Source organism: Scardinius erythrophthalmus (assembly GCF_964197995.2).
Source record: "Scardinius erythrophthalmus genome assembly, chromosome: 22".
Taxonomy (NCBI): domain Eukaryota; kingdom Metazoa; phylum Chordata; class Actinopteri; order Cypriniformes; family Leuciscidae; genus Scardinius; species Scardinius erythrophthalmus.
In genome coordinates this window covers 24,777,582-24,804,149 of record NC_138242.1, presented here as the reverse complement: position 1 = coordinate 24,804,149, position 26,568 = coordinate 24,777,582, and the positions used below count along the sequence as shown (strand labels likewise).

The 26,568-nt window shown below is 38.5% G+C and overlaps 1 protein-coding gene across 1 annotated transcript in view; it reads right to left on the bottom strand.

Moving 5' to 3' along the window:
• ek1 (eph-like kinase 1) overlaps positions 1 to 20,446 on the bottom strand; it is a 49,135-nt gene extending 28,689 nt beyond the window's left edge. The window contains exons 1-5 of the mRNA XM_081353363.1: positions 20,390 to 20,446; positions 18,629 to 19,298; positions 5,080 to 5,235; positions 4,608 to 4,961; positions 1,718 to 1,830 (exon numbers count right to left, since the gene is read on the bottom strand). Coding sequence (XP_081209489.1) covers positions 1,718 to 1,830; positions 4,608 to 4,961; positions 5,080 to 5,235; positions 18,629 to 19,298; positions 20,390 to 20,437 — 1,341 coding nt within the window. The 5' untranslated portion in view covers positions 20,438 to 20,446. The remainder of the gene's footprint in view (positions 1 to 1,717; positions 1,831 to 4,607; positions 4,962 to 5,079; positions 5,236 to 18,628; positions 19,299 to 20,389) is intronic.
• Between the last annotated feature and the right edge of the window lie 6,122 nt (positions 20,447 to 26,568).

The window sequence follows — 26,568 nt, the reverse complement described above, 5'->3', positions numbered from 1 at the left end:
TGGATCGACTCACGTTCACAGAAACAAACGAAGAACAAGAGAGAACAAAACATGCAGATCGGATTCAAATCAGTCAATTGCCAATTAGCGATTAGCTCAGATGGAATTTAGTGCTCATTCAAGCACCTCCTGCCAACAGCTAACACAATGCTTTTCACGTAGATGGATTGGACTGAAAAGAAACTGCAGATTTCTGCACATTTTTTAGGGGCCTAACAGCTTTTCGGTTTCCAGTAACTGGAATTTCTCCAGATAAATGACATCAATCCTACTGACGCCTCATTGTCCAATTCTCATTGTCTAATCCTAAGGAGAATTCCATACAGTGTGCTCATGTTAATATTTCACAGCTTATCGATATCCATTCATCTTCCTTCATGTAAGCCTTTCACTAAAGTGGCACATGGCGTCTCGCTTAGGGAAATCTAACGTTCCAGACAAGAACGCCACACCCTGCGAGAGAGGGACTGCAATATTTCCTGTGGTGCTATTAAATCTAAGATGGGCCAAACAGGCGGCATCAAACGGATCGCGGACACAGCGGCAGGCAAGCCTGTCCATCTGTGCGCTCCATCTAAAAGCCACATAGCCCATAATCACCTGAATAAATCATAATAATTACCCATCTTCATGCCACACAGCCAAATACTGCGGTACAGGACGGTGTCACAGAGGGATCTAAACAACTAACTGTGCCAAATCACTTACCCTGTGTATAGAAATGTTACTGTAGAAAGCAGTTCACACTAGAGATACGCAATATTGGCCGATAATAGAGATATTTTGTGTATGATCATTTCTGCTAAATTTAAAAAGAGAAATAAATGTCATCTTTAGCAAATCTCAAAATGAATATGTAATTTTGATATGTGATAATATTATAATATTGTGATAATGATAATAATATTGTGATGCCTAAATTTACCTTTTTGGCATTTAAACTAATTGATTCAAGATTTTAGATTTGTTTCTGAATTTAATTATACACAATAGTATAAAATAGTATTTTAATAAAAAAAATCATTTAAATTAAATATATAAAAAATATATATTTAATTTATATAAAATATTATTATATAACTATATAAACAAGGTATATTCTTAAATATATATTTGCTTATAATCTAATGTCTGCTTATATTAACATATAAATTATTTATTTGTTATAGACCATTAAATTAGTACTTTTTTCCTTACTATAATAGTAAATGTCACATACGGTATTGTACACTTTATGACATTACATAATAATCACATGTCAAAAGACAAAAAAACGCAATTAAATCAGATTTCACCATTCAGAATGAGATTTTTAATCGGATTTCAAACCACATCCGGATGAGATTTTGATTCGATTTCAAACATAATCGCATTTGGATTTGTAAATATATACAGTAAGATTCCATGTGTTTTTTTGCTGTTCATACTACAAATCGAAAGGATTTTGGCTGCCTGTCTGAACAAAGCCTAGGTGATTTGTTCAGGACAATAATGTCATCAACTCTAAAATGTGAAAACCTTGAAGGTTTTTGGCAGACGGGACATCTATGAATGTTAATTGGGACCGAATGAAGCATGTCTGTGTTAACATTACAGCCTCTCCCCAGGGTACGATAAAAGTGAGCTGCCATATGTCCAATCAGTGCAAGGAGAACTCACATAGGGCCAAAAGGTCATGGACATTCGAGTGTCTTGAAGAAAGACCAAAGCCTCTAACCTTTTCATAATAGGTGACTTCATATTCCACCACGGTCCCGTCGGCAGGTTCTGGACCCTGCCATGCCAGCGTTACACTGTCCGTGCCCTTCCTTTCCTTTAAGATGACGCTCACTGAAAAAGAAAGAGAGAGATGAATTGAGATTGATTTCCATGTAAAAGAGGAGGATTAATTACATTTCTAATTAAAGAGTATGAGAGGGCTGGCGGAGCGCTTCTTGTCTTTTTCGGGAGTGCTAAATTATTCTGCGTGCGTAGTGAGTCATTTTCACCCGTACTACATAGCTGGCACGCAGCCAGAGCACCTCAGCCCGTCTATTCACACAACAGCAGCGTTCGAGAGCCGGCCTGAGCGGAGAGAGAGACAGAGGTGCTAATGATGCTGTCAGATCCGGAGTACAAACGAGGGCCTCCCGTTTTGGGCCCCGGCAGCCAGTGATGAATGAAGGAGCTGACGTTTCGATCTTTAATGAGCTGTGTGAGTCTTAACTCTGCATACACTATTCTGATCCGCCACGCAGCGCTGACACAGTGACACCGCTAACTGCCGTACACACACAAACACTCTAAAGCTGATAAACAAACAGCTACGCTCATATCTCAGCATGTGTTTGGTTCACAGATAAAGAACAGACGCGCTTCAGTTCAGAGTAAGTGAAAAGAAAGGCGTCTCAAAATATCACAGGAGAAGATATAGCAGACGAGTTAAAAACAGGACAAAAAAAACATTTGTATATAACAGACAATATGATCTGACCAACATGTAAACACATCAGTGTGAAATAAATGAACTGATTTAAATGAATTTGAATGAAAGAGGTGGCACAGATCTTAAATAGTCTTGGCAAAAAAAACATGGCACTCATACATGGTATGAAGAGCTAGAAGGTGATCAAGAAATATTTCTTCTTATTATCAATGTGGCAAAGAGTTGTGCTGCTTAATATTTTTGAGGAAACTGTGATGCATTTTCAGGGTTATTTGATGAATATAAAGTTAGATTTTTTTTTGGTAACATTATTAATGTCTTTACTGTTACTGTTGACCAATTTAATGTGTCCTTGCTGAATAAAAGTATCCATTAAAAAAAACTTACTGGCTCCAAACTTTTGAATTGTAGTGTAAACAGTGCGAATTTCACATTTTATTAAGAAAATAATAGGGTCAATTGTCAATAGAGGAGATTAACATACTTTCTGCATCAACTAACTTGCATTATACATTCATATGTGTAGCATAACAACACTTTGCATTCAGTTCTTATGAAGTCATAAATCTGTCAGCTTTGTTTGATGTTTTCGTCATTTTATGTTTCCTTTCAATTTGCATTTATAAATATTCCGTTTGTCATCACTCGCACACCTGCCGATGAAAGATGTGCCCTGGAACATCAGTCGATATCCGCATCATGCAAAACATGCAAATACAGGCACTACATCATCCCAGAAGCCTCCACTCGACGCACGGCGGATTGTCTCTTGAATATTTCAAGCGGTGTGGACCAGAGGGCAAGTACTCGAAATATAAACCAATGACAGTTACGTATACCTCAATCCCTCCCCTCCCACAGTGGCGTTTCCACGGTTACAGGCATGTCAGCTCTCATAAGAGCGAAGGGCTGTTGATCTGGGCATCCAGGGTGACTCTCCTCTCAGGCTTCTCATTACGCTGCCTCTCGCTCCTGTCTATCTCTCTCTCGCTCTTGTTCTCTAAGGGGCTGAATCATACTTAACCACAGGATCAGGAGAGCTCGTCTCTCCTCTCGACCAATGACGGGCTTCGAGCCGCACACAGAGTGCGGGTTTAAAGGTCAGGCGAGATATAAGAGGACCCATTGAAACACAGCATACCAGTGTAAAATTCAAAAGCAGGAAGCAAGAGACCATTTTTTACTAAAGCCGGAGAGATTTTAGAGCGCAGGCTGAAAAATGTGTAACTGAGGACGTTTAAAGCTGTTGAAGGACTACATATCCATGACTCTTCTGACGGACAGTTATAAAATAAATCTACATCACAGCATATTTTTGTATGAATCAAATTAAAAGGCCAAAAAAATAATAATTATGTTCATTACATTTAGAACAACGGTTTCTAATTTTGCAAAGGACCCCAAATATAACCATATCCTTTATAACCAGCAAGGAATCCCTTCATAAAACATAAAGATAGCTTTAAATTTACATGTATTAGGGACTCATTTATACTGTACAGTATATGAAAAATATTAAGTGTGATATTATATAATGGCATTTATATTATATATTATTCCATTTGTGTTTTATATTATATTTATATTTATCCATGAAAATATTATTTTATACATTCATAAATTATCACATTTACATTTTTTATTGCATTATATCATTGCCATTATATCAATAATATCAATACTTATATATGTACATATATTTGTGTATATTTGTGTGTGTGTGTGTGTGTGTGTGTGTATGTGTATATATATATATATATATATATATATATATATATATATATATATATATATATATATATATATATATGTGTGTGTATATATATATATATATATATATATATATGTGTATATATATATATATATATATATATGTATATATATATATATATATATATATGTATATATATATATATATATATATATATATATATATATACATATACATATATATACACATATATATACATACACATATGTATATACATACATACATCTCATATATTTATTCTTTCTATGATGTTAAAACTCAACAGTCAACAGAATAAAGTAATTGCCATTAATCATATTTCCAAAAATAAAACAAAAAAGCCCCTCATTCAGAGGCTTCTAAGGAGTCTTATCCTCTAACTAACATATAACACATATAAAACCCCTTCTTGAAGAAACAGTGACATCTCACCTGTCTGACTGGTGGTGACGTTGACGGACACCAGTTGACGTGGACTGGGGCTGAGATCTGACACTCCGTTCATGGCTTCTATGCTAAAGGTGTAATTGGTGTGAGGCTGCAGTTCTGTGACCAGAATCCTGGGGTGTGTCAAGCCAAACTGCCTGGGGTTGAAATGTGGACCACTGCCGCAGGGAACACACTTCTCACTGTCCCCTGCAACCCCTGCTTCTCCCGAACACTTCCTGCAGTGGACACTATAGGTAACATCTCCACGTCCACCACTGTCACGAGGAGGACTCCATTCGAGAGTGACTGCAGTCTCGTTCACCATTGAAATAGGGTTGCCGGGTGCCGAGGGGGGTCCTGATGAACATACATACATACATACAAGTAAAATACATTAACGGTACAGTTATCAAAATAACAACAAACTGGATGATTGATTGATTTTAGTTAACATTTAGAAAGACCCTCAGCTTACTTGTGCACGCCATGGAGCGAGGATCAGATTCCGCCCTGTAGAAGCCTCTCTCACACACACACTCGGAGGCTTTGTCCTGGTGGGAGTAGCTGTGCGGAGGGCACTTCACGCAGTACGCATCCATGGCAGAGGCCTTGTAAAAGCCTGACCGACATGCTATCGAAGAAGAAAAAATATTTAAAAAATGATTTTATTTATTTTCAGAAAGATTAATATTATTATAATCTATATCTATCTATCTATCTATCTATCTATCTATCTATCTATCTATCTATCTATCTATCTATCTATCTATCTATCTATCTATCTATCTATCTATCTATCTATCTATCTATCTATCTATCTATCTATCTATCTATCTATCAAATAATATCAATTAAAACGTCATTTACATATAGAATACTTGAAAAATTATTAAAGGTACAGTGGCAGAAACATACAAAAATGTTGTATTCTAAGGGTACAAGAGAGGATAAAAAAAACTTTCAAGTAAAATTACATTATGCCATTTTAGAGCATGAAACCTTATACTTGAGTACTATTGAGGAAGCAATGTGAAGAGAAGAGTTTTGTGAGGTTATGAGGGAGATTTCCCCTCAGCTCTCGTCACCTTCTTCAGTGAGGCATATCTAACATCCCACTGCAGCATTAGCCTGACTGGAGGCACGTGGCGGCCGTGTGTGTGTGTGTGTGATGGGGAAGCTGGGTTAAGTTGGAGCTGAGTGAGTGAGTCTGTGTGTCTGTGTGTGTGTGTGTGTGCATCAGAGCACTTCCCCTCAGGGATGCTGTGCCAGACTCCCATGTTGCCCCTAGAACTAAAAGCAAACCCTATATTTCTGCTAACACATCCCAAACATGTCAGTTCTTATCAGCCACAGCACAATGCCTCCAACATATTTCTCTTTTCAGAGTGACTAATACTGAACTTTAGACTGTGCTAATGGAGTGTAGAGTGACGGCAGTTAAAGGTGGATGTAGTTTTGAGAAGTGTTGCTTGTAAATTTAGCCACGCTAAGTGACTCAACCTGTGCTGTAATTAATAACTCAAACACTGAGAAATGTCTTGGGCTCCAAGGAAATTTCATTACAGAAGTCATGCTGTAATTCCTATATAAATCATCTCAGAAAAATAAAAATTTATCATTTCTTTTTCTCTATTTTTTAGCAAACTATTCAAATAGGATTTACACCTGTATCAGAGCCGGTAAATGTGGTAAATGTTTGATTCTAACTTGCAACACTTCCTGCTTCCATTTCCTTAGGATACTATCATAATATATCAATAAAAGTGGCATAAAACATTATATTGTAATGGTAACATATTATATTGTGTTGTATTTAATATCTATTGCAACGAAGCAGTATTTTATTGTTAATTAGGGATAACTGGGACATATTTTCCCAGTTAACTCATTAGTAAAAAGTGTTCCACTTTACCTGAATTCACCCTAATAAAATTTCATTACAATATAATTTGTGTAGGGCTAAGTATTGCAATGCACGAGCCAAAAGAATCACATTAATAATCATTATGAGTAGAATGTGCATTACATTGCACACTTTATAATTTACACTCAATCACATCAACCTCCTCAATCCATTAACAGACACTCTGATTTACCACCACATTAAACTTTAGTTAATAGCTGGAGATGTTTCATGATCAATAAGACAGCTGTCCCTCTAAATTAATGAATCACCATCTTTCAGTTCCCCACCAACCAATCAACTGTGGTTTATTGCATTGTTATGAAGCTTAAAAGGTCAAATGGGTCAAAACCTTAGCGGAAGAGTCATTTAATGTGATATAAAACCATTCAAAATGCTGTTTTCTTTCTGACCAGAATGGTTTCTTCTTGCTATTTAATATTTCCAAGCCTATTTTTTGGTCTAAAATTAAAATTACAAAACATTATGTACCACAGGTAGGCTTTCTACAATGACAAAGACAAAGATTTCTCCACCTATCTCAATCTAACACCATTGACACCACCACACACACATACGGCTACACACACACACACACACACACACACACACACAGTGTAATGCTTCAGTAAAGATAAGACCCTCTCAGCGTGAGATCTTTCCGAGAGATTAAAGGAACAAGAATTTGCTCTAAATGCTTTTACTTCAATCTGCCGAGAGGCAGTCGAGACCGAAGAATTAATACTACTCTTAACAGGAAAACGTCGCTTTTTTCTTTCATTCTTCCATAGTGTGAAATTACTAAATCCTTCCTTTATCAGTGTCACACTGACTGTGTTTTATTATCTAACAATGTTCTCCTTTTATTTACAGAGATGTCATAATCCACATGACCACAGATACATTAAAAGCCATCATTGTTTTTAATGCCAGAGCTCAGAGCGTTGCATAGTTCCTGTTTTATTGCTGTACATAATACAAAAGGAGAAGATACACAGATGTGGAAATACACACAAAAAAAGCCATTTTCCCAAATGGTTACACTGCTGTACTAACTAAAGCTTTATGCTAACAGGCTTACTGAATTCTGGCACAAATCCGGGAGTATTCACTGACCTAAATAATTCTGAGCTAAAATGTACAGTTTTCAGGGTTATTGGGTGAAGTTCTGCTGCATGGGGTATAAACCCCCCCCCCATGATTCCAGCGTATTTAGCTAAGACCTACAGAAGGAACAATTGTTGAACGTGTAACCTCTGGTGGTCAGTGTGAGGTAAGAGGTGTAAAGTCCCCGTGGAGGTTTGGAACGAGGCCTGAAATGAAACAGCATGTGTGTATTGTGGCTTTGCAACCTCTCGGTGCCCAATGCCAAACCAGAAAGCCGTTGGAAAGCCTGGCCTTTTGTGGAACCCAACTGGTCTAGTTTCTCATAGCCAGCCAGCAACAAGGCAGATTTCAACTACGCCTGCTAACCACAAAAAAAACAAAAGCACGATAGAGGATATGGAAATGCTGTGAAGGAGAGATCCAGAAGATGCAAAATGCCCCTGAGTGGAGAGCTGAAACGTTCCAGATTAATTGGTCTATCTGAGATCATTAAAGCCTGAAAAAAATCCTCCAGCAAGGTGTCTACCATAATGAAATCTTAACATAAGTGAATGCATGATGGTTAATGTTGGTTTGGTGCTGGTATAGCCATGCTATTCTTTTTTTTTTATCCACAAATACATTAAAGATGAAATTCTCACATCTAATTATTAATGCACACACACAAATACAGTATTTATTAGTATTTGATAGTGTTTTGGCCACAAAATCAAAGTCCTGAAAGCAAACTTGCAGAAAACAACATAAAAATCAGGAAATGACATCAGGCAACAAAATGTTAACACAAATTATTGATGGGCGAAGAAAATAATCAATGTAAAACAAAACATATTAAGAATACCTTTGCTCATGAGCAGAAGACAGAGAAAAGTGGAACATCTCAGAGATCTAAAATGGCTCCCTTATCAAATATTTACATTGGTGTGATTGGTGTCCCCTTGGCTCTAGATAATCAATAGCTTTTATATATGATACCTTCAGACAGAAAGACAGAAAGAGCAGCACCATCATGGGAATAAAGAGAGAGAGAGAAAGCAAGCGAGAGAAAAATGAACAGCGGAGAGCTTGTATTTTTTTTGTCCTTCCTGCGAGGCGGAGGATGAGAGACATGTTTGGAGAGTGTGTTTAATGCCCTGGTCCATGGGGACGAATGGTTGCTATTAGTGTATTTCTCATTCTGTCTGCAGTCTCTGGTTCATATTGAATGAGGCAGATCAATAGACATCAACCCACCACCTCAACAGAGACCCTTCTCCATCACATCAGGGATCAGGGACAGCGCCTAACTATGCTGAGAAAGTTCAAATGAAAACTAAATGATATAAAAAATAAACTGAAAAAAAAACAAAAAAACAGGATAAACTGACTGAAACTAAACTAAAGTTCAAGGCTATCTAAAATAAAATAAAATGTGTCAGCCTTAGAATACAAAAATTTTAAACTAGTCCAAACTAGAAAATTTGGACTACTTTAAAAAAACTAAAAATAACAGTGAAAGTGGAAAGTTTGAAACCTAAACCAAACTATTATATATTGTATATTTGAAAAGAGAGTATATTTGAGAGTGACATCCCTTCTTCCAGCGCTTCAGGTGCCCTTTTCAATTTAACAGCATTGCGGACCCACTCAGAAAAGAAGAAAAAAGGTAGGGTCAGTCAAGCAGTCCCCAAACCCACAGAAACCGGGCTTTCTATTACCTAGGGAGAGAGGCTTATGTACTAGTTTCCATAGCAACATAATTTCAAAATGCTCCCTTCATTGATTGTGAATCAAGACTTAAATAGTAGAACTCCTAGGAGAATATAAGAGTGAAGTTTGATCCACACACAGCAAAAGGTTCATACTAACTAAAGCAAAGAGAAGTGCTTGAAAATACAATAATACATCTCAATCTCTTTCAATAAACTTTTAGCCAACCTTCAGAGGCATGTTTCATGTGCTTGGCCTTCAAATGGACAAATATGGACTAGCTTACATTTGAAGTATAATCATAAGGCATTCTCTTTAAAGCATTTACAACCTGAAAATTGATGACCAAAATGGCGCTAAAAAAACGTTGGCGTTAGTGATCAGTGAAGTTCAGTTTCTTACATTTAGACTTTGATCTTTGCTCACCTTAAAGTGGATGCTCGACTTACTGATGCTAAACAGCCAACATACATCAATGTCATACCGTCATTTTCCCTAACCTAGGCTAACAGTTAGCCTCTAAGGTATTTCAACACATTTGTCTTTGGATATCCACATTCGCATTTCTGTTGGTAAGCAAATGACCTGGATGAGCCCTTCGACATACAAGAATAAACAAGGTTCTTCACATTAGCAGAACTCGATCTCACCTACAGGAATGGAAGTGTTCTAGTGATTATAGCGCTCTATTGATTTAGCGTCCAATTGCACAGCAGAGACTTTTTAAAGTCTTTTCAGCCATTTTTACCCTGGCCATTAGGCATTGTAGCATTGATTTTTGGAGAAGGAAAAAAATCCAACCGATCCCAGCTGATGACAGAGCTGACTGGAGAACGGTAGAGCCAGACTTTCCAGCCAGAGTGCTAAAAGGTTGTTCGCAATATTCACGCCTGTTTTGGGCCTGAAGCACTTCTTTAACCCCTTCAACAGGAGTGAGTTGATCCCAGAAGCAACTGAGGAAATCAGACTGCTTTTCACAGGTCGGACCCTTTACCTTTTCCAATAACCATGGAAAATGATTGCACAAATGGCACTCACGTAACACACTCACATAACACAGCATTTACCTGGCCTTCAACATCCGAAATACCTGTCCAATTACCTCAGAGGTGTCAGGAGAGGGTTTAAACATCTCTACTGCTGGATTTCTCCTTTGTCTTAATCTTCTCTCAATCTCCCTGGAGTGCCCTTTCTTTCCAAAGGCTATTTCCTGCTTTCCATCCATCATGCACAGCGTGACAGAGCCAATCTCCCAGGCTTTGCTGGTAGGCCTAGTTGGAACATCCTATCAACCTAGTGGCATATAATGTCCACTTGAGCTGGAGACTACTTAATCCCATGAAACAACTGAAAGAAACCTGGTGGACAACTTTATCACGACCCAAAAGCGGAGCTCTACAATTTTCCTCAACCATCAATTCCGCCTACAGCAGATTTTCCAACTTTTGAGAAGAATCACACAAAACAGAAGCACTTGTGAATGATTTGACTGTGCAGCCTATGAAAAGAAGCACTTATGGAATAACTAGTAATGAATAACTGAGTAGTACTTGTCCATACAAAATTTCCCAGGTGGCTGCTTACCGACCCAAGTCAAATTTGCTCCATTTGGTCCTTAGATATGGTTGCTTCAATGTAAGTCTATTCGAATTTCCACTTGCTTTACAGTCCAACAGTAAAAATTAATAAAAAAATAAATAATAATAATACAATTAATAAAAATAAATGTACTAAATATAATACAGTACAAAAGAAAATATAACATAATACAACAGTAATTGTAGTGCTTCTAAGGAACTAACACACAACATTTTTTAATCTTAGAAATGCAGGAATGACATATTTGGATGTGGTTTGCATCCAGACTGTTCTACTCAAACTTACAGTATACTCAATACTTCAGTTTTCCTGCAGACTTTGAAATCAGTGGGGCTGAAATGAAAAACAGGTGTGTTTGGAGACCGGCGGTCTTGCTGTTATTTCAGCGGGGTGAGATACAGAGGGAACAGGGGGAGCCTCTGACCGCGGCTCTTGGGTGGAGAGCTATAAAAAAGAGATTATCCATACACGCGAGAAAAGTAGCAATAAAAACGAATTCTTCTCCGCTTACTCGTGCCTTTTTTCTTGCTGTCTGTTCTAGCATACAAACTCTCACTACATCAATTTAAAATCGTAGGAACCTTAAACTTCAAGCTGAGTCTCCAAAGCAAATGCATTATTTCTGAACATAGAGTGGCCATTAAAATAGCTGCTGAAGTCTCCCTCTTACTACTGTTTTCCTGAATAAAACAGATTTATTCCTATTGATCTATTTAAAGAGCCTCCAAATGCCTTGTGGATTTTTTAGAGAAGCTGTTGATCACTCTAATCATACAGGTTGATAGCAAAAATCCCGACTTGCATGGGAGATGTGAGGTTGTGCAGGTCTGTAATCATGAACTGTAGATCAGGTCTGTAAACCAGCCAGCGCCAGACTTAGAGACAGCACTGGAAACTGGCTCCTCTTAAAAGACAGTCTCTCGTTTTATTGGCTCCATTTCATTACACATGTGTAAATGCTATTGGGTATCTCATTCCTGTCTCTCCTGTTGCTCCGCCTGTTTTTCAAATGTGGGAATAACTTTTAAATGTCTGACATGATTGTGTTCTAACAGAGAGGGTTTTGTCCCTTAAAATTGCATGTGAAAAAACATTTTAGCTCCAAAAACCGGTTTATTTCCACGAGAAACAGGTAATAAAAAAAATAGCATGGGACTTAATTTTATCCATTGGGAATTGACTGGATCATAAAAAATTAGCTTTCCATACCAGAATGAATCCAGACCTGAATTAGATTTTGATAAAACCAGTTATTCAATAGCTTGTGCTGCTTAAGGAAGGAATATTATATATATATAAAAGAATTGTCAATGACTTATTAGTGAACATTATTCCAAATGTAAAAAAAAAAAAAAAATCTTTGTAATCTTTAGTCAAATATTAAATATTTGAGATATGTAAAAAAAATATAAAAAATATAATAAAAAAATATAATAATAATAATAATAATAATAATAGTATTGAAAAAGCATTCAATTAAATAAGGTCCGTTCTGATTCATGTTGATTTCAAGCCTGAGCCAGCCAGCAGACTGTTTCTCCTGGTCGTAAGGCCCTCTTGTCATCTGCAGTCTGACAGATGAATTATTAAGAGAGTTTGGAAAAAAATAAAATAATGCAAGACGACTGCTGGATGCACGTGTCGTTGCATCCACGTGCCTTCTTCCTCTTCAAAACACACACAGAAAAAAATATGTCTGAGTCCCATTAAGAGACAAAACAGTTGTGGAAACAAATCTCATTACAACATCACTGTGAGGCAACATTAGCAAAGGACACTCAACACAAGGTTAACACTGTAGTGAGAAGTGTAGAATTCCCATTCTGAACAGAAACAGTTTAAGACGTTTCTTTCCCCATTTAAAGTGTTATTTTGACCACACTTTGTGAAAAATCGCTATTGGTCGTCATAATGCGAGTTGTGAACATCTCTATAAAAATAATGATATTTCAATATTTCAAACGGGAATGATAGGCCTATTGTGACTTAAAAAGGAAAAGGGTAAAAGGAAGAAAAAAGTTTCCTTAACATTTTTCCTTTTCAATAAAGAAAAACTGTGAAGCCAGCCTGTCAGTTTTACAGACCGAGAAATACAACTTCTACTAAACGCATGCAAAAACATTCATAAATTCATCCTGTAGACAGAAAAGGAGCATTCAACGATGTGCTAAATTCCCTGGATGAAATTTTAGAGTTCTGTAAGCTGTCAATGTCCCTGTATAATTGATGGCGCGCCGAGTCTTTGATGCTTTGGCTGTGGAGACTCTATTCAAACTCATGTCTTTCCGACAGGGGTCCACACCCAAGACCCAGGAGCAAGAGAAGAAAAAAACACAGGCTACATCTGGTAGCCATCCTGACGTTCTCCAGCAGAGCTCACAACGGTCCTGTTTTAACTGCTTTCGGAGAAAGAAATCTCAAATATCCCCAGCACCTATGAAGACTAAGACTAGCTACGCACCATGTAGTCCTAATTGTCATTAGTGATACCATCACAGTGTTTGATTTGCGTGTCATTTCTATTTTACTCTGCCCAGATCTCAGCATGCCAGCAATCTGAAACTCGCTGAAACTGTTCTACAGTTTCCTAAGAGACAACTGCATGGCAAAGAAAACAAGTGTCATGAATCGTCTGTGTTTTGACAGTTGGACCGTGAACCTAAATTGCAGATTGGCACTTTGCTATCCACTGACAGGTTATTCCATGTTGTTTACTATCGGCTACTAAAATGTTATTGATCCAAACAGCAGCTGGAGGTAAAGAAATGGGCAGATGACATGTGGTAGACAGTATGATGGAGGGCTGAGATGGAGAGACGTTTTAGTCGGCAGCTGACTAACTAGATGCCACTAATAAAAGCAACATAATTTATTATTATTATTATTATTTACACATTGTAAAGTAATTGTTAAAACGAAATTAATCACTAAATATATATATTTTTTAATATATGGTAATTATGTAGTGACCAAAAAAAAAGACTTATTATTTTAGCCTTTTCAAAAATATCCTTTTCAATTACAACCCTGCACGCTCATTGATTTATTTATTTTTTAATAAATACATTTTTGTAAAGAGTTTTGTAAAGAATTTCATTTTCAGGCACAATTTATATTTCTCCGCAAAACCCATATCAAGCATTAAGCATATGGTTATAAAGAAACAATGTCAGTGTCCTACATATGAGCTAGCATCTTTTTTTCCTTTAAAAATTTGTTCCAGAAATAATGTTATTATCAAGGGTAAGTGAAATGGCTATTGCAGATGTCTTGCGCTGTCTTCACCGATAAAAGCTTCTCGGTTGGAAGAAAAACTTGCACTTGATGCAGCTCATACACACACACACACACACACACACACAAACTGGCAATGAGTAGCAAGCAGAGAGCTAGTAATATGCTATGGAGAAGGCTCAAAAGCATATGAAGAAAAAAAAAAAACAGCTCAGTTTACCGAGTTGGGCTGAATGTTGAACAGGCAGCTTTATGCTTCACTGATCTGTAGGGGCTATCAGTAGGTACCAGTGACGCTTAAATGATTCAGTATATGTATGTCCACAGTGCAGAAACTGTATATCACGCTTCATGTGTTATGGGACCTAAATATCCACAGGCATGTTTTGTGGTTGGATTCCCTGGAAGTACCAACTAAGCAGTTTCTTTTCACCAAATGTTGTTAAAACATGATGTCTCAAGGGTCCCTCCTATATAATATGTTATAATATAACATAATATGTAACACACACATATACATACATACATAGTGTGACATATGGTCATACTTTAGATTAGGGTCCAATTCTTACTATTAACTAGGACTTTTGCCTCAAACTCCTAATTACTGCTTATTAATAGTTAGTAACGTAGTTGATAAGATAAGGTATTGGGTAGGATAAAGGGTATGTTTACACAACACAGTTTTCAACTGAAAGCAGAAAACTATTTATGCGTTTTGGCCGTTCATTTACACGACAATGGCATTTTGGGTGCTTGAAAACGAATGCTTTTTTAAAATGGGTTTAAAAGTGTAAGGTTTTGATAACGATGCCTTTACTGTCTCTTTGTAAACAACAAAAACGTGAATTTGTGAAAACGGTGACGTTATGTGCATGTGTATTACATGTTCAAGCATGTCTATTACGTGTTCGTGGGGTGTTTCTTGACAAAGTGACATCGCCAACTACTGGCCTGGCATGCAAAATACAGCCTTTTTAGTCGTTTTTGCAGATCCATGTGAACGGAGATCCATGTGAATGGAGATCGTTTCGACAACATTGTTGTCTGTTTTTAGAACATCGTTGTCGTGTAAACATACACTAAGGGATGTAAAATATGGTCATGCAGAATAAGCCATTAATATGTGCTTCATAAGTACTAATAAACAGCCAATATACAAGTAATATAACTAGTTCATAATGGCAATTGAATCCTAAATTGTTACCATATATATGGTAACAATTTAAGATCCAATTGTCACTATGAACTAGTTGTACAGTGACAATTGGGTCCTAAATTGTTACCATAAATTGTTACCATATTCATATATAAAAGAAAAGTCATGGGGCTTTCGAATATTGTTGTGGACAATGGCGGGGATTGGAGTCAAAAAGGTAGAGAACCACTGCTCTAAACTGTTCTGCCCATAAAAGGCAAAATTACTTCCCAATTTCATAATGCCCATTTACAGTTTAGCTAACAAAACAGAAGAGGTGGTTTATGTGGGTGAGCTGAATGGTGACTGTGTCCGTGGTACCTTTAACAAAATCACCGGCCGAAGATAAAGTCCTGTAATTCCAGCGTCATGCTGTCACCCAGCAGGCGAGCATCACGTGGTGGGGATTACAGATGTGGAAATCAAACTAAATGTCTAAGTATGTGATTACTAGAGCCCCTATAAAGATGAACAGCCGCAATGTGTGGAAAGCTCAGGTCTCTTAACCGTGTTAACCTCTCCAATCTACACTCCAAAATTCCGTTTTGGAGCACACACACAAGCTCATCCCTTCAAGCTGCCTGCACTGTGAATCTCTGCTGGGGTGCTGACAATCCCATGACCCAGTTTCTCAGCTCAAATCCTATGGAGGAAGACACTCCAGAGCTCCTCACAGCGAGATTACCGTCACAAAGAGCTCATTTCTGCCATTCCTGCCTCAATGAAAAGCACTCCATTCAGCCACACTGTGTGAGCTTAGCGCTGTAGAAAATACGCCTCAGGAAACAGAAGAGAGTGCCCATCTTCAGCTGGCATGCTAACAGTCGAGGGGCCATCGGGTCAGACCTTATGCCAGACCCAAACTCAGAGTCTGGTGTGCACCACCAAGCCACTCGAAAACCATTTACATCCAACAAAAGGGCCGCGATTGTAAGCCGAAGTGCTCCATGCTGAGAGATACGGATAAGAATGAACAGCCATGGTAAAAAGACTTGATACAAGAGGGTTTATTATCAGAGTTTACAACACACATTCACAGTATAAAAGGTTAAGGGAGGAAATAAAAACAAAAAAAAAGGATGAATCTACAAACGGCAAGACAAAGTGTTGAACAAAAGGAGATGGGGAGGAAGGTTGGAGATCGTTCGGGAGCTGCCACAATAAGACGAAAGGAAAAGAATAGAAGAGATAAATATAAGAGGCAGTTCACTGAGCCGAGGTTGTGGGAGAAGACGTCCGTCTCTTTCTATTTTTTTACCCTCTTCTATCACGGCGTTGTGTGCCGACGGTAAATGGTGAGTGGGATAAACTGAGGCGCTGTTGGCAGATTTAGTTGACAAAATATGACAGGAGAGAGAAAAAAAGAAAAAAGAAAAGGATGGGGGAATACAAAAAAGGACACAATAGAATAATAAAAAGGAAGAAAAGACAAGAAAGAAAAAGAAAAAGGAGAGGAAAGGAAAGGAAGATAATAAACTGAGTAATTTCAAGAGTGTCCTCGTGCCAAATTTTGCTGTAAGACTTCTGTCCTTCTACTAATGCTGTTGTTCAGTGAATATAAAAGCCTTCGCAGCATGAAAAGTGGAGAAAGCCAGCGTCAGCAAGTACTTCCAGAACCCACAGCGAGACCGCAAGGTGAAAACAGACCACGAGCTGTTTCGCTTTGTCTCATTTCGCATGGCAATGCCCTGTTTCTCATGGAGCTGTCGGAGCCAGAGAGCAATGAATGTTTTGTCAGCTGACCGGGCTCGTATGAATTAACCAATCTCTTATTGCAGTTAGAGTAAATCTTTTATTTTGAGGTTATTTTTGAGTTACAGCCCAGTCTCCATCACTCACATTAATGAATAGCTGTTAAAATGTTAACCTTTTTCCAGTGCTGCTGAATGTTTCTTGCGGCAATGAGCTGTGCCACAAGAAATTATATTTTTCCTGAGCGAGTTTAAAATGGAGTAATCTGAATTGAAAGCAATGAGATAAACTGAGTACTATGACATAATATTAAGACAATTAATAGCCCTTTATACCACCCTGATTCTGACTCAATAGCAATTAGTAAATAAACAAATTCCAAGAGGGTCCTCGCACCATCGTTGCTCGGGCCCTAATTAACAGATCCAATCATTGAAATGAGCAGTAGGACTCTATTTGCTGTGGTCCAAACCAAAGGGCACTGAATTGGTTGTGATGGATTTACCACCCCCATCTCTCTAGCCTACTTTCTAGACACTCAAAAAAAGTTCCTTGTAACCCTGTCCAGACCCCCTCCTTCCTGATCTACACTTTCACCCACAAGAAAACAGTCCAGAATGGCTAAATGAATATTTAAAAGCTGCAGCCTTCTCAGTCCTGGGGTGGTGTACAGGCAAGTTCCTCTAACGTGGGCTGAGGAGTGATGGGGCTTTGAATAACCAAAGGCGAAGAGAGAAACAAAAGCAAAAAATAAACAATTACAGTGTAGCCCTCATCTTGGCTAGAAAGCAGGCTACATTAATAAAGCCATTAGTACCTTCTGAGATTAAAAGAGCAGTGTAAAGACCTGAGTCTAACCCTGTTTCCATGAACATGTGGTAATAAAGCGTGCAGTCGACTTCAATCTCAAGTGGGATAACTTAATGTGTCAGGTTTATTTAGCATTTTCTCTTCATAATGGAACTTTTGTTTAGAACTATTATAGAGACTAAAGTGCAAAACACTACCAGAAGGATTGATGATTGAGGTATGTGGTTTACACAAAAGGTTATTGCTTCATTACACAATAATGGTGGCAAAAATGTCTTTCTATACATCTACCATCTATCTATCTGCATTCCAACATCTATAGCTCAACTATATCTATTTACCTTCTCATCTATCCACCCATATCTATCAATCTATCTACCTACCTATCTATATCTATCCATCTACCCATCCATATCTATAGCTCAACTAAAGGATCTGGCCCACGCTGTCATATTTCAATATTAATCTAACAATAATCCTTCTTAAATCTCTTCCATCCAAACATCAGATTGGAGTAAGACATAACCTTCAACCCCATCTGCTACAGTTTCTAACTGTGTATCCTGTTTCTGTTTCACAACCAATAGCTAACACAGCAGGACAGCTGAGAGAACATATAAAGAACCTCTGAACCTCTGGACATGCTTGCCATTTAAAGCCACTATTGTGGTCGCAATATTTGTTTCAAAGAGAATTGTTTCCGATCAAGAGCATGTTTACCCAGTTAGCCAGAAAAAATGTGATATATATTCTAAGGCCATCATTTGAGACAGTAAAAGAAATAATACTTACGTTGGCAGTGTCCATCCACCTCCTCGAAGCCTGGCCGGCACACACAACGGCCGATGGGCACCAGCCAACCTCCGTCAGCACTGCAAAACATCCGTGGTCCCTCTAGCTCTTCCGCATCCTCCACACAAGTGCCACGCACTTCCACCAGCGCTGAATCGCCGCCTGTCACCGTGTCCGGGAACCGGGCAAGATTGAGCACCGCCAGCGGACATCGTTTATAAAAGACTCTCACCGACACCAAAGCAATGCAAGCACCCAGGTCCTGAAACGCCAGGTACAAGCCTCTCTTACTGAGACCACTGATGTCTCGCACTTCCGTATTCAGCTTCATTACACGATCCCCGACGTCCGTCTGCGTGAAGCTCTCGTCGGCCGCTATAGTGTCGATCTTCACATACTGGCTCTCGCGAATGTGGCGCAAAGGCGCTGCGACTGCATTGTTGGACTCATGATAGTACACATTAAACGTCTCCTTACAGGTTCCAGGGACGCCCGGCAGGCTGTTGCAGTCACGCAGAGTGAATTTGATCTCCACATAGACACGTTGAGCACCCTCTCGCTGGATCAGTCCAGTGCGCAACCAGTTATTCTGATTGGCTTCCATTACGTTGCACACCTGGTACGTCCTCATAGGTATGTTCCTCTCGTCCATAACACTGATCTCCTCCCACTAACAAACAGACCAAAAGTTGATCAATTCAAAAAGACAGACATCCTTCAATGCTTTGGTAATTGTCCTGTGTACTTTGGCTCTGAACTTTCTAAGCTCTTACAGTGGGTTTTGAAAGATTTTGACAGATGCATGATGGGCGCATTACGAGAAAACGCTTCATTTAACTTTCATCAAGAGGAAAGTGCATCTGACAGGCAATCAGCTCAAAGTTACAAACTGAATAGTCTCAGTTGTTTTGTTCGTGCATAATTCAACTCATTGCTGATGCAGAGAAAATAATATAATTGTGCCTTGGAAACTTTTATACCTTTTATATAGGCTAACGAAAACCATGAAAAATAACATGGTTTGTTGGTTTGGCATTGACGTCAGTAAGTTTGTGGGTTAAAAATAATGGCACGAAAAGCAGCAACGTTCAAACTGTCTTAATGTTTTTCACACAACATAAATCTTTCATTTCAGAATTGTAGCATACACACTGTTGGAAATGCCAAACCTTGAACTCCTCCCCTGCTTTATCAGCAGCACAAAAAAAACACAAGATATTTCTCTATACAGCCACTCATGAATCTGAGCGTGACTACTTGTGCCAAGGCCACTATTACAATCCATCTTCATCTTGTGAAAATGGATTTGAATGAATGACACGAAAGCGTGGGATAAGAACCAGCTCCCACAGAGGAGATCGTTACTCAGTGGGTTGGCAAGGTTGTTCAAAATGAGATACTCTCCTACGACCCCCCACAGGAAACTCTAAAGAGTCACAGGCTGTATTTTCACATAGGGGAGAAGTGGACCATTCAGGGTTGAGAAGATCAAGCACTACACTTTAAATCTGGGGTGTAACAGCACTAGTTGGGGATGAAGTAGCAATCGAAAATTTGGACTGGTAATTGAAAGGTTCAAAATACCCCTACAAGGGAAAATCATAAGATGTTACCAAGATTGTGTGCCATTCAAAGTTCAATTGAGAATGCTTTTTAAAATCCAAATCAATTACTGAATTTGAAATGAGGTAGTGACTTGAATATAAAATGTACAAAAAAATAAAATTAAAAGGAGCTGCGCAGACTTTCACAGGTACTCACCCCCTCTGATGGATACGCTTCCCAACCCAGATCACCTGGGGCGGACATAGAGTCGAGCAGAGTAACTGTAAAAGAATGAAAAGAACAGAGATATAGAGTTATTTAAAGCCACAGTGGTAGTATACTTATCACAGAACCACATTTTTATCATTTGTTCAGATTTTTCGCAAACAACAGAGGGGTTTGTACACAGCATGATGTCATGTAAAGCATGAATCATTCAAGTCTGCAGTCTTTCTGAATAACATAATAGAGCTCTAGAAATGTCAGAACCACTTGTAACAGCCTAATCAACACTTTGCATTTGAGGTTATTCATTCTAGTTTTATTAATATGGCCATGGCATAGTGGATTTATTTTATTGACCTAAACCTCATCAACTTCTAAGACAAATCCCAATAATCTTGTCAGGTGGCATTACATCAGTTGTGACCATTACGAAACACGTGATTCGCAGCTCCTTACGCAGTCTTTTTGAAATCTGTTCTCACATCAATATTTTCAGAGGTTGATGGTGCTATTTATAACAGTCTTTCAATCTCCCAATGGTCGGAGCCCTGAACTTCCCACTTTGAGCTCCGTTCCAAACCAATTACATCCCTGGCAACCGGGGTGATTAATTCTTAATCACATCCAAACCTCAGATGTTCCTCCTCTTTCACGCTGAATATCAACCTCTCCCGCTCCTGGCACATGTGTGTGTGCCCTTTTGTGATGATTTAAAAAGAAAAGGAAAATCAAAGACCATCTGGATCCAAATTCTAATTAAAACTGACTGCCAATGGGTTTGTGTGACATGCAAACAGTGTGCATTTTTATATCGCGCTTTGATGGTTGGTTGATGTGGAAACAGGGATTATGTCTGGTTTTATGGGTTGTATATAGAGCAATTGGGCAAATTTGATGACTTGACACTCAAAGAGAAAACCATATGCTGAGTCAAAGCAGGATATTGCTTCTACTTAACTGAATACAGATTACGATGCCATTAACCGCTGGTGCTCGTGTGGCTGTTTTCTGATGAAGGGGTAAAACCAGACAGGCCAATATATCAGTCCAAACGATCTGGAAATCATTCTGCTCTGCCTTTTAAAGACACATTTAATAAAACAAACAAATTAATACAGCCACAGGCCTTGCACAGCCCAATAATACAAGCAGCAGGCAACATTTAAGTCACAGCAAGGCAAAATGTATTCCACCTGAGACATCAGTTCTGACTCAGAGAGCATTCTTTAAACAACTGCCGCACAGGCCTTGATGAAAAGACTAGCGTGTTGTGTTTTGGACACCAGGCTGCTTAATCACAAACAACTGATCTGCTCAAACTTCTAAACCAGCAAGATGGTGCAAGTTGACTCTTGAACAACCAAGGACTTTGTTTCACAAGCTTAACCACCAAGACTACTTGGTCAACCAGTTGCACCTGAAAGATCAGGTGCAAACAACTTAACAACTGACAAGGTTTTGCAAGGTAAACATATAACTGTTATGTTCGCCTTTCAGCAAGATAAGTGCCAAAAACAGGCCCTAACTAGAATAAACTAGCATGAAAATTAATGCTTTACAGATCTAGCCTGGGCTCAACAGTTGGGAAGGTAGTGCAGATTTTTACTGTCACAAAAAATTAACCTATTATTTATAAATCTATAAAACATGACAAAACATAATTGCCATACTTGTCAATAATCCATTCTTACCGATGCTACCAAGATTATCACAAACTATTTTAGCAACTTCAACATTCAATATTATTTTTACCTGACTGACAAGTTTAGCTAACCTTACCAAGTTGACAAGCAGAGTACGTAACAAAATATCACAGAAAACTAAATGTTTAAAGGTCCCATTGCGTGGATTATTTTATTATTTTAGAATGTTTCCTGGGGTGCCCTTATAATGTTAGTATGTTTTTTAGATCAAAAGTTGTTATAATTTAGAAATAAAAGGCATATTTCCTAGCCTAATTTTAGCCTCTGATTTGAATACTCTGTTTGAAGGGCGTGTCTGCTGTGAGACTTCAGTGTGATTGGCTGACATGCTTGCATATGAAATATCATTACATGTGGACCTCTCTCGAAAACTTTTACTATTACAGCTATTATACGTTTTTACTATTACAGCTATCGGGATTAACGAATCGTGAGAAGTTTTTTTTAAGTATTTAGCTCTATTCCCATCATATAAAAGGTTGCAGTGATGAGCACTGAGCAGATAACAGCCTGTTGATCGCGTGAATGAAGATCTTATCATTGCAACGCAGTTTCTGCACTCTCACTAATGATTTCACCAATGCAAACATGAGGTAAGTACAGTAGGAGCTTCGCTGTGCAGTGTAACAGCGTCACTGATTTCATAACGAGTTTTGGCAAGTGTCCAGATAAACTCGCGCTGTGTGATTGACAGCTTGCGCGATTGGAAAGGGATTGTTCTTTGATCGCTTTCTGTATATATATTAATCACAGTTTAAGTAAGATTATTTTCATCCTACTAAGAGAAACGATGTGAAGTTGATCGTTTAGTCTCCGGCTTGATTTACTGATGCATAAACAGTATTGAACAACTCTGAGAGAAAGATTATCTGTCTGAACTTAAACAATTACACATCAGAAATTCACATAACCCACTGGTTCTTCAGAGGCTCGGATGAAGGAACTAAAAAAATACTTTTGTGTTCATTTGTACATCCAAACAATGAGCAACTGCCATGCTTCGCTCGTTTGCAAGCCATGATGTCTCTCGAGGAAAAACCAATATCATGCTCGCGCAGCTCATATTCTCATGGGCGGGCCAAATTCTTTTTGCAGGCAAAGAAGAGAAAGGGGAGGCAACCTTTCCCCTTATGACGACATAAGGGGAATATTTCTAGATTCGCCCGTCTGAGCTTTCATTTTCTCAAAAATACCCAGGGCTTGGATTACACCCATCAAAACGTCTAGCCACTGGGGGACCATAGGCAGGCTAGGGAAACTCATATTAAGGTTAAAAAACCTCATAAAGTGAAATTTTCATGCAATGGGACCTTTAAGGAGTCTAGTTCTCTTTCCCACTTCCTAGTTCAGAGATTCTTTGTCATTCAAAATGTGAAAGATCCCTTTAATCTACCTCTCAAAGAAAAAGAGAAGGGAGTGCTTCACGAAGTTGGTGTTCCTGCTACCCTAAGGAAGGATACAATCAGGCTTACTAAAAGACAAGACACTACCACACACACACACACACACACACACACACACACACACACACACACACACACACACACACACACACACACACACACAAAATACACGATTTTACAACAAAAACCCTTTTAGGTACAAAAGCAGTCTACATTATGGCAAAAGAGATTACTATTAAATTGACTTTTCAATCACTATTACAGGACCAGTGTTGTAACCACCAGAGACCCCTCAAATATTCAGATTAGTGGTTGAATTATACGTTTCCTTTTCACAGGCCCACTATATTTAGACCCCATTATCCTGAAAATGGTAACAGTCTTGAAGAGGTCCAGGCCAATACATGTGATGTTTACTGTAACAGCTGCTTAGACAGAGAATAGGGCTTTTCTTCATCATTAGCTCTCAGCTGGCAACTCTGGATGTGGCCAATGATGGAATCCCCTCTGGGTGGCCATGAGATCTCAGCACCTCAGGGCAATAGATGAGATTAACCATTACGCCAAACTTTTAAAAGAGTGCAGTGGTCAGCAATCACCGCTCCAATGCAAACAGGCAAGGGAAGCAAAAACTGAAAATGGAAAAAGGATAAGAGTAGGTCAAGAGAGAGGGAAAGGATAGACAAGCTGCTGGATAGATGCCCTCAGGGAATTGAAAAGGACAATGGGGTCACTCTCACTCATGCATAGCCACTGACAGGTACTTCTCAAGTATACTACTTAATAGGTAAATCAATCTATGATGATGCTATTCTTAACTCCTTAATTTTATTAATAAAATTTGATAAGATTTAGAGCTTTTGAGCATTTAAAAAGTTTAAAATCTGCTACAACACAAGTTACAATATTTGATATCTATTAAAGTTTAGTTTTTTTTTTTTTTTACTTCAACTGTGTAGTTTCTGTGCCCTTGCAACACCAATTGAAAAACAAAATTGCAAAAATCAGGATATTTTACAAGTACAGGTTTCCTTACACAGGTCCGTTAGCGAAGGGAACAAGCAATGGTCACTTCAAAGAAGTAATTTAAGTATTTATGGTCATGTTCTGCCCTTCGGAGTGAGTAGGGCATAGGGATGCTCACTTCCGATTGGAATTTGCCCTTTTGCTGTCAGGTTGATCTGAATTCTCAGTATTCATAAAATAGCAAGTACTTTAATACTATTTCCGTTGAGTGTTAACACTTTTCACCAAAATCAACCATAGTAAAGTTTTCCCTAAATTTTAGGGAAATTATGGTAAATACAAGTTTCATAGTTGGAAATAGGACATGAATGGTCTCTAAAGTCAAATGTTTATGTCTGGAAACTCAAAGATAATTTTGATACCCGAGTTACTGAGTTGGACTTTGAACATGGCGTAGGAGAGAACTATTGCTGTAAGTGACTGTTAATTAGTTTTATTTGTTTTCCCACAACATCAACAATCGCTTTCTAAATTTTAGGATAGAAAAGTATTTTAAAATCAACAAAATTACACACTTAACCTTTAAGTCTCATAAGCCTTCCACATTTGTTATGTGGTTCACTGGAATGGGTCCAAGAAAATGACTCTGGGGTGACTGAAGCACAAACACAGGGCTTGCAAAGACCGATATCTCAGTTTCCACAGCATCCACTCCAAGCACGGAAAGCATATCTATTGTAAGAGATTGGTATCGTACAGTTGTCTTGACAGAAGTGGTGGAGTGTATTTGAAATGCAGTCAGCAGTTCCTGTCAGTCACTGCTCATGTGGAGTCAGAGGTCTGCTCTACAGGGAGGTGGGGAAAGAGCCTCCATTCGGCCTCAACTGACTGATGAGACCTGCCACAGAGATCCAGCCTGTCCGGCACAACCATCACACTCATCTGACTCAATGCCCAAAAGAACAGCCATCCAGTTACAGCCTTACACCCATGAGTCATCTCATAATATCCACTGACAAACCTGTTTAACACGTGTGAATGAAGATGTTTTAGTATTTTCTAAGCAGGCATATTTATGTGCATCCAAGCTTAGGTTATGTGGATGGATTTTTTTTGTTTTTAATGCTGCCTTCACATGCTATCGGAAATGATGGTAAATACAAGTTTCATAGTTGGAAATAGGACATGAATAGTCTCTAAAGTCAAATATTTATGTCTGGAAACTCAAAGATAATTTTAATACCCGAGTTACTGAGTTGGACTTTGAACATGGCAGAGGAGAGAACTATTGCTGTAAGTGACTGTTAATTAGTTTTATTTGTTTTCCCACAACATCAATAATCGCTTTCTCTTGCCATTACATATTTAAATTTGATGCATATTGCATGTATTTTAGACTGTGAAAACAGTATTTATTTTGACCAAACAATCTAGAAAACATGATCTTTAGACAGGAAGCACATCAGATTGGGAATTACAATGGAAACAAGGGCCATTTCCCAGTCTAATAATGTGTGTAATGTGTGTCAGGCACGACTGACTGGCCCTGCCAAGGCCTGTTTAATGATGAGAGGTGTAAACAGTCTGCTGTCAAGACATGGCATGAAATGGTGACCCGTGTGTGTTAGTTAGTGGAAGACAGCAGGGAAGACACTCTTGGGATGCCTCATTAGAAGCACAGACACGGACCGGACCACACCTGCCGCATCGGTGAGAGTGGGTGTGTGTGTGCACAAAAGCATTAAACTGCACCCATGCTGGACATCAAATCCCAAGGGCATGAAACAGGTTACAACAACACAACAGCACAAGTCATAATTAGAGAGATTAGACCGAGCCGCACCCGAAGAGGATGACATCACCTTTGAGCTTGTGGTTCATAACAAACCTTTATAATTAAGACTGATTAAAGAGATTATAGTTTCTCAGAAACCTACAGTTTGTCAACCAAAAACATTAAATATTAAAATTCAATTCACAAACTAGATTTTAGAGAGGTTTTGCCCACTGCTAGGGTGGTTGCTGAAGCATGCTATACAGTCGCATTTTAGATGCTTGCTACGTGATTTCTAAGCCCAACCATAAAGTGAAAGTTCAC